The sequence below is a fragment of the Belonocnema kinseyi genome, chromosome 2, assembly GCF_010883055.1.
Source record: "Belonocnema kinseyi isolate 2016_QV_RU_SX_M_011 chromosome 2, B_treatae_v1, whole genome shotgun sequence".
In the NCBI taxonomy this organism is placed as follows: Eukaryota; Metazoa; Arthropoda; class Insecta; order Hymenoptera; family Cynipidae; genus Belonocnema; species Belonocnema kinseyi.
Window position 1 is genome coordinate 4,392,460 of NC_046658.1, and position 10,158 is coordinate 4,402,617.

General features: G+C 33.2%; 1 protein-coding gene across 13 annotated transcripts in view; it reads right to left on the reverse strand.

Moving 5' to 3' along the window:
- The window catches only part of LOC117167579 (protein kinase C, brain isozyme), a 1,572,697-nt gene that overhangs the window by 788,354 nt on the left and 774,185 nt on the right, over positions 1 to 10,158 (reverse strand). For all 13 annotated transcript variants that reach the window (XM_033352622.1, XM_033352629.1, XM_033352624.1 and 10 more), the window contains one exon: positions 6,421 to 6,649. In XM_033352622.1, the coding sequence (XP_033208513.1) occupies positions 6,421 to 6,649 (229 nt within the window). The remainder of the gene's footprint in view (positions 1 to 6,420; positions 6,650 to 10,158) is intronic.

Sequence of the window (10,158 nt, forward strand, 5' to 3'; positions counted from 1 at the left end):
TATTTTTTCATACCCTAAAAAATTATTCCAAAAACTCAAAAAAGTGATTTTTCCCCATGCATTTTACATGGAAACTTCAAGTCAAAAGCAGCACCTGTTTAAATCGGAAAATAAAAAAAATTATGGAATTTCTTTTTTCGGATTTGGAATTAAAATAGGGGGGATCGTTGCCCTCTAAAAACTAAAAGCCTTTTGGAGCCACCCTAGTGTTTATACTCAGGTTGATATTTGGCCTATGTCTTAAAACATCGTTTTCACACGAAAATAATCCCGTGCTTGGTAGCCTGATAGCTTAGCTATCAGGCTCGATAAATTTAGAGATTTTAATCCGAATCTGGCCTCAGAACTGCACAAATTAAGGTTTTTCTCGAGAGATCGTAACCTAAATTTGCAGAAAATTCTGGGTTTCGCTATATTGGAGACTACATTACACGGCTTTCTGTTAATGACTCAGAAACCAGGTTAAAATTTTCTGAAGGATTTCGAAGCTCTGAATACGTATCTGACCTCAGGATTACTCAAAGCCTAGTTTTCTCCGAGATATTCTAACCTGAAAGTTGAAAAAACGCTGTTTTTCGCTATATTCGGGAATAAATTACACGGCAGGCTGATGTTTTTCGTAGAATATCTTCAAAGCATTTAGAGATTTTGGAGTGGCTGATCTCGAATCAGTGGTCAGAGTTTCCAAATTCAAGATGGCGGATCCAATATAGCAGCTACAGCTGAAACACTTCATAACGAGTTCCTAATAATTCCAAAAAGTGCTTTAAATGATTACTCGTGCCATCTTTAATTTCAAATTCTGATCACAGACTCGAGATTAGTATCTCCAAAATCTTTAGATGCTCTCAATAGATTTTACGAAAAAATCAGCTCGCCGTGTAATCTTGTCCCCAATATAGCAAAAAACAGAATTTTCTTAAATTTTAGGACATAATATCTCGTGAAAACCCAGACTTCAAGAAATTCTAAGGCCAGCTTCGGATTCAGCTTGTTAAAATCCTTCAGAAAAGTATAGTCTAGTTTCTGGGTTAAAAATCTTGCCGGCCTGTGTAACTGTTCTTTTTTATTCAAGAAACCGATCTTTCAGCTTAATTGTGTAAAATAAGTTGTCGTTTTGTTATCAATGGTTGTGGCCCTTGAAGTATCGGCTGAACGGTTCAGCACAGAGTAGTTTTAGTTTTTAAGTATACTGGCTGATCTTTTGTTTATTAATTTGTATAAGGAAATAACATAATTTGTTAGGAATAATGTTTTCGAATTGGCGTTGAGTAGAAACTTAACTGCTACCTTAATGATAAATGAGTCGTGATCCCGTGCTATCGCTTTATATAATTCACTACCGAGTCTCGCCCCTCTCATGAAATGTATTTTATCCTGCATGGTCTATTATATATTGAGTTAATTTATTCTCGTATAAGAGGTATTTGCGACGATTCCTTTTTCTATTAAGGATAACCCATCCCGTCTACCAATTCTCATTGATAGTCTAAAGGTAGCCAAGAAATAAAATCTTAACCACGCTAATTTTTCTGAGTTTATAAGTGCAATACACGTGGTGAAACAGAGACTTTGTATGAGTGAAAACATTCCACGAGTGCGAAGTCCCTGTGTTCACGTGTATCACATACCATTTTTCATTAAAAAAGCATAGATACTCAAATGACTCCCATAAAAAATGAATATAAGATAATAGTGCTCCAAATTTACAACCGGGTCCTGGTGCGGACGCCACTTCGGTGGTCCGGGGCCTGAGCTGCTTGAAAGGAGGAAATCCCATTTGAAATAGTATTTTTATAGTTTTCAATTAATTCCTTATCTTCGACAAACGAGAACACATGCTTATATTAAAATTAACAGATATACAATACGTATTTTATTTATTATTTTCAGAGCTGATTTCACGCTATTTAGATCTTTGCTTATTTTTATCATTTTTATTTATTTTTGCTAACTAGTGAGAGTAGTGACAGATGTAGTTAAGGTTACCAGTAGTCATTCTGACTTTTATAGTTTTTAATTAACTTTTCTGAACGAGCTAGAAAAAATTGAGTCAGATACTCTTACATGAAGACACTGAAAAAAGTAATTCTTTAGCTGTATTACAATATTGTTTTTATATAAATATTTATTTATGTATTTAAAGGAAATGTTTTTAATTAATTAGTAGAATTAAGTCATTAATAATAAATAGAGCTTTATTTTAACGAAACAAGCATTTTCTAAATCAAACGCCAATTAGTTTGGTTAGAATACATTTTCCTTTTAATCTATAATAACAAGGAGATTACTTTAAACGCATATTTGTTGCATTCAAATTAATACGTAAATAGGATAAATTTTTATACATTTAATTAAAATAAATATTTCATTGATAGATTCTGGCGCAATTTTTTTCAATTTAATATAGTTAAAGATTAAATAAATATGGTGTTGAATTCCATATCCCTGTTTTTCATTCTAAGAAATAATTCTTTGGTAAGTAAATTTGGTAAGAATCAAATTAATACTTTTTTCTACCGTCAATGGAAATATGAGTAAGAATTTTGAGTCGGTCTTACGGTCTTCGTTAAATTTAAAGAATAAAGACTACATTATTGAATAGTTTGTTTATTGATATTCTAACATTTTGGCTATCACTGCGTGCCTCTTTCAGAGAATCTAAATAAAAAAAATATAAATAACGATCGTTTCTTACATTTAATTAGAAATTTGTTTCAGAAAAAGTAAAAGAAATCGAAATACCAGTGCTTATTTTCTTATAAGAAAGAAGAATACTCAATTGTGGAGTCAAACATCTTTCAACAGTTAAGAGTCAATTTTAAAAAATAATACTGATGTTTATCACCAAATTAAATTAAAATATACAAAAAAAACGTAGAATAAAAAGCTTCATAGAAATAGAAGAGGCCTTTTTTGAGAAAATTCATCTTAAATGATGGAAAAAACAAAAGCTTTATAAAGTTTTTGGACAACAACGAACATAATTGTATAAAAAAGTAGACACGAAGCAGTGGTAAATTTATTATTACAGAATAAAGGCGTATTTTAAAGGAACCGCAAGTAAGGAAAGCGCGCTAAAGGAACTGGAATTTTAACTTTGTTTTGTTTATTTTATAATACTTTGATATATTTTGTCGATATTCATAATTTCTGTCTGCAAGTTAATGAAAATATTGTGATATTTGATTTGGCACCCATTATTGGATTGCAGCATTACAGGAAACGAAATCATATTATCAATCAACCAAACACAACCTAAGAAGGCCCCAGGGCTGGTTCAGATCTCAAGTAGTCTCTGCAAAAATTTGCCACCGAATTGGCTCCTATATCTCAATTCATTTTTTAACAATTTATTTGAAAGAGAATATTTACCACTTGTTTGGACCAAATCATCGACACATATGCTGCACGAAAACATGATTCTTCTAAACCCCATAACTTCAGACCGATAGTTCTTCTAAATTGTGCCCTAACCATTTTTACACATATTTTACTAGCCAGAATAGACCATATTTCTGCCATGATATTCTGCCACTTTTCCATTATTCCTCTTTCTGCCATATTATTCTGAAAGCGCAAGCGGGTTTTCGCCGAAACAGAGGCTGCGTCGATATTATCGTCAATTTAACCGCCATTTTACAGATATATTTGCAAAAAAAGCCAAATACTTTTATGCCATAGTAGTCGATTTTTCAAGGGCATTTCCTTCAGTCAATCACGGCCTCATCTGGACAAAACTTCATGATTTGGGTGTAAGCTCGAAAATAATTAGAATACTGAAAAGTTTATAAGAGAGCATCAACGCGTGTAAAAGTGGGATATGAAATCTCAGATGAGTGACCAATTACTGAAGGGGTCCTGCAGGGAGAAATTTTGAGTTCCATAATATTTAACCGTTTAACGCCCGATATTGAGACTTTCTTTAGGGGAAAATGTCTGGTCGGCTTTTGAATATTGGGTGAGGAACATATTTTTTTAATTTATGCTGAAAATTTAATTTTATTAGCCGAATCCAAGATTGATGCCATAACAAAAATCAGCGCTCTGAAGGAATATTGTAACATAAACGAATTAGCAGTCAACAAAGACAAAACCAAATATACTATTTTCAAAAAGGTCGAATTAGCGAAAATCTTCTTGGTTCGAAATATGATGAGAGTCAGCTGGAGCTTGTCTCATATTATCGGTTTGAACTATTTAGAAGTCTACGAAAAAGTACAACTCCGTTTTTTCAAGAATCCTCTCTGCTTACCGAGAAAAACCGGACTTTGTAGTGAGGTTAGTATTAGGCTTATCTTGTGTGTCTGGTCAAATTATAAAAATGGCATTAAACTCTCTTTGTGATTTGGTATCAGTGGAAAATTGAACTTCAAAAGAATTCATAATCCAAAATTAACTTACATTTGTAATTTGGAAATCGAAAACGATAAAGTTTTAATTTGGAATTTCTGAAAAAGAATGCAGACTGCCTAGTTTTTCTTTGCTCTAGAATTTGAGAGTAAAATCTTTCGTAGTAGCTTCATCGTTCCACCAGAATTGTTACCGACGCGTTACTCGGGTCCAACTTTCCTGAACGGAACATAGTAAATAACTAATGAATAATATTTTATAGATTCATATCTATAAAGGACATGAATTGGTACATACCTCATTAAATAAAGAAAAAAAGAAATATCAAAATCAAAAGTAATATCCATTGACCCGAGATTGATGAGTATTTACATGGCTTAAAAAGAGAGAAATGTGAAAACATTCTATAGTTTTATTGAACATTGTTTCAATATTTGATGAAATTCCTTTAGATCTAGCATTAGACTGCATTGAAGAAAAACGAATACAAAATAAAAATCTAACTAAAATAACGAAAAATGAATGTTGAGCAGTTACTAGAACTGTTTTCAATACCATGGTTTTTTCTTTTAATTTAAAATATTAACAACAAATAAATGTTTTTCATATGGATTCACAATTGTCTCCTACAGTTTCAAATTTGGCTTGAGAAGATGCGGACACAAGAACTTTAAAAAAATTGAATTTTAAACCTATTTAATATAAAAGGTATGTGGATGATACTTCTGTTTTTGTTTCTACTGAAAAAATTGACAATATCATAAGTACTTTTAACAGTTTTCAAAATTCCATACAGTTTACATTTGAACTTAATGATAATAATTCAATAAATTAACTTGATTTTAAAAATTATTAAAATAAATGAAAGTGAGTTATTTACAAATTGGTTTAAGAAGGCTTCATGGTCTGGTAGATATTTAAGTTTAAATTCCCATTATTTATGTTGTCAAAATGTCGGCCTAGTAAAAGATTAAATCGATAGATGCATTAAATTAAGTGATATTAGATTCAGAAAAGAGAATTTTTATCAAATTAAAATCAATTTAGTTCAAAATCTTTATCAGCTTCCTTTGATAAACAGTATTATTCGAATTCATTATACCTACGAATTCATTATATCTACAAGTGTTCCAGTAAGAAAAATAACTAGGTTGGCACATACAAGAAATCGGATTCAAAAGTTACGTTACTGTTCATTCAAGGATTCACTTAAAGGCTAAGAAGATATTTTTAAAAATTCAACATAAATGTTTACTTTAGGAATCAAAACTTAAACCATTATTTTGATTTGAATTTTAACAATATTAAAATTCTTTCTCAGATCAGTTCCGTTTAAAACTAGAATAGCCTGCAATCTTTAAAACGAATTACTTATATAATTACAAGTTAGACCCAATGTGTCTTGAAAAATGTTGGTAGCGATAATATGGGCTAAGATCAGACCACCACATGGTTTAGAAACTAGTTATTAGCTAGGCGGTAGGCTAACATCACACCGCTGCATAATCTTCAAAGTAGTCACTGTAGCCAGACAGTGGGCTTATATCAAGTCACTTTATAAATTTAAAAGAGGGGCTAAATATAACCTAAATAAATCCTGTATTAATAATCAAATTACATGCACTGAGATGGCATTAAACAAGAAACTACGCAATAGAATTCTGAGATTCCTACTGACGAAAATAAAAACAAGACCATCATTTATGGTCGAGGGTTAAGTGCAGCCATCCGACTTAGAATTCCCATGATTCTGCAGCATCCTGGTCATCGCCGTGAAGTTTACACCCGCCAAACAAATGTTTATTTGGTTCCGTAAGATATTTTGTTGCTTCCAATATTCAAAAATTGAACATAGGGAAGTAATTATCTGAGCCTGCAAAACATTTCTTTAAAGTTAAAATACATTTCTTTTCATCAATTCACATTCCCTTCATTCAGTTCTAAAGTGCACAGATTTATTTGCCACAATTAAATATTTCTTGGAAAATAATCAGCACTTCAGTATACTTCAGTTCTATTTCCCCGTCAAACAGTTTAAAACCATGTTTATAAAGTAAAAGTACTAACTCTCATTTTAGATTTGAGTTCAGCAAGATCAACTCCTTCTTCAGGTACAGGGACGTTGTAAAATTCTCCTTCTTCTTGAGTCAATAGTTTAAACCATCCACTGGCCGGAGCTTTAATGAGTTCAGATATACCAAAAGAAAGGGATCCCATAAAATCATTGCGCGATGTTCGATCCCAGTCCCATACTTCAATTAAAAGCCTTCGGTCCTTATCTTCTTGCCTTAGATCACTAAAAATAAAGAATTTTTACATGAGAGATTTTGGAGAAGAGTTTCATGAAATATTCTTTTATTTGATTAGGGGTTGTATATATCATGTATGTCATTACTTGCTAAAAGAACAGGTCATTATTTCAGAATTTTAAAGTATTAACGGTTCACAAATAATTTAAATATAATAAATAGTTCTCGAATTTATGATAAGTTTCTTGAAACGACGTACGTGTTAGACTGTATTTAAAATACGTATGTGTCTCCAACAAAATTTTTTTCGAATGAGCTGCATGCTTTTAATCGTGATGAGAACTAGCCTCCTACCAACTGGACTCTGAACCCTCCTTATTTTGCTACCTACACCGTCCGAGTGGGTTACCTGTGTTCACCCCTCCTTCACTAATACAGTTTGCGATAAAAATATAATTTGAAAATTCTAAGTTGTTATTCAGATCCTCTATATTATCGTTTGATTGTTTTTGGACATTCAAACAAAATTTTCCTATTTTAAATTATTCTTTCTTCCCTACAAAATTCGACCTCGAAAAATCACCTGGGTCACGTATGACCCATAAGGACGTTGGAGGCTTAGACGTGTCCTCTAACTTCATCCAGGATCCGATGACCATGTTCATGTAGTGTCTCTTCGAAAGAAAGTGGTCTTCTCAAAAAGGCAATTGTGAAATTGTCTCTCCTTCCAAGAGCTATGACTGACGCTTAGTGGTTTGGATATCACTTTTATCATGCACCTTGCTGTTAGTCGTCGTCCGAACGTTAAATTATGAACTTGTCTCATCGTTTTAGTAAACTTGTTTAAATTAGTTCTACTTCAGTTATAGAAAGGATCAAAATATAGACAAGTTCTATTTTTAGAGCAATTTTATTGACATTACAGGAATTCAGTTATGGTATTTATTCAAAGTGTCCTGTTCTGTAATATATTTATCGTCAAAAAGGTTTTTTAAACATTGCGTTCTTTTTTATATAACAAAACTTCTATCGCTCGCGAAAAACATTTTTGAATTGTAGGACGTTCAATCAAACGATTTTTTTATTCTTACTTTTTATAGTCGGAAGCCAGCCCTAAAAGAAAAGTTTCAGGAAATATGGACAGTTAAGCCTTGTCACTTCTCGAATAAAAATAACCCAACTGAAAAAATATATAAAGAAATACTGCCCACCACGCGGGAATATTCTATCGCGCTCCACGCGCGCGGCTCAGTAGTAGGGCTATGTCGCTATCAGAACATCGATAGACAGACTGCGCCATCTTCACAATTTAGCGGCAGTTGTCAATACCTTCGGACAATAATTCAGACTCCTAGTGCGATAGCATTGTACCATTAGTCGGTAAATATATGTCGATAAGGCAGGGAGTCATGCTACCGTCACTCGCTAAAACAGGGTGGTCGATATTTTTTATATTGTAATTTTACCACATCTCTACAAGGTAGGGGTTAATTTTGCCATCAGTTGGAAAGACAGTGAGGTCGGTATTTTTGCGTTAGCATTTTACCATATGTCGGCCGCGTAGAAAGTTATGTTACTATGATTCGTAAAAACAAGGTCTGTAATTTTTATATCTGCCAGGTCCGCTTGTCCATCTTCCTGAGGTAGGGATGATTCCCATAGCACCGCCACGATCGCAGTCACAGCTACCGCCATCATTGCCATCGGCATCCCAGGACTCAAAACATTACTCACAACAGGGTCCGTCGCTATAGGTTTATTCGCTATAGGTTCATACGCTCCTGGCTCAACGGTGAATCTTGAACGATCGATAATTCCGCGCATGCTAGTAGGGAATAGTAGGGATAACAAGGGTCCTCGTGGGTCCCAAAGGCAGTCGAGAGATACGGAACGGACACTCTTATTTGGGAGCTCAGAGGGTGCGCCACGTTTGAAGTTTTCTCTGGGTTCAAGGAACTTTAAATCAGGAAATATCTTCATAGAGTGTGTATAGCGATAAAAGCAAACTTCATCCTATGAAGTTTACGCGCGATGAAATCGTAAAGAATAATTCTTTTAATTTAGATCGATTTAACCATAAATTTGTGGGAAATTTGTATGATCGGCGTTTGATTTCGTGACAGTTTTGCACTTCACTCCGTGAAGACCTCGCTGTGTGAGATCGAACGTTCGTGAATTTAGATTAAATTGGGCAATGGGTTTGACAAGACTTTCTCAAAATAGATTCTTTTAATGAAAGTAAAATGAGTGGAGAATTTCTCTCTTGACAATCTTGCACTTTGTCGGAGTTAATTTGAAATTGTACAGCAAATCGTAGGATTGAATAAAGTTTGGAAATTTAATTCAATTGAACTATGGTTCACGTTACAGCTTTGCACTCTATTCCATAGAGACCTCGCTGTGCGGAATCACTCTTATTGTGCAGAATAAGAAAATTAATTCATTAGAATAAAGTGAGTTTATTTCGTCACCTAGGAGTGGAGTTCTAATTTACATAAATACTTTATGCGCAATCATATCTCACTCGGGTGATCCCAAGCATCTCATAGGCGGAAAATTAACGGTTCTCGAATAAAAATGATAGATTATAGATCCACAGACGGTTATATCTCAAACAAAATTTCTCATTGCAAATTATTTCGCATTTAACCCTTAAACGGCCAAAACGCCACTACCGGTACACTGCTTTTCAACGGCCAATAACTAAGACTATTCGACACTAGAAAAAATTGAGACACACATATTTTTATTGCTTAAGATCTCCTCTTTCCGACGGTGCCGATGAAATTTCTTAAAAAATTTATTTATTATCCCAAAATGCAGTTTAAACAAAATACGTCTGAATTTTTTCGAAGCGTTTTGAGCAAAATTTTGGATTTTGCATATGAACAATTTTTGCAAAATTCAAAATTTTGCTCAAAACGCTCCGGAAAAATTCAGGCGTATTCCTCGGTTGATTACAAGAACTTTTTATTCTTGACAAATTTTGCGAAAAGCGCATAGTTTTTCAATAAAAAATTTTTATAATTCTAAGCATCATGTAAGAGTAAAATGATTCACGAATATCTATCGTCCGTCTGCCGCAAACAAAGTTTACGTTGCCCAACTATCACCAACGTGGAGGTCGACGAATATCGATAGTCACTTTTTTTTTAAAGGGATTTTATATATTTTTTTTACATTTATTATTTTTTTTTATGGAGAATTTTTTTCATTTCAGATTTCAATCCGTTGAAATCATTTTGTTCCTGCTGTTTCAGAATGTAATTTTGAGAAACAATGTAAGCAGCAATACATGTTGCAATCAATGCAAAATCTAGTAGTCCTCTGGCGACATTGTTCATTATTACATAATGCTCTTGTTCGTGACTCGTATCTGTGAGTTTCGAAATCACCTAGTTTTGATTGCGACAAATATTTCCTTCTGATTTCTTTACAGAAATCTTCCGTTTTTAATTTAGCTATATTATTCTTGTTGCAAATTTTCCAAATTACGGTAGCATTTGTAATTGATGATTCTATTATTCGTGAAAAAATTTTAAAAGTCCATTTCTTT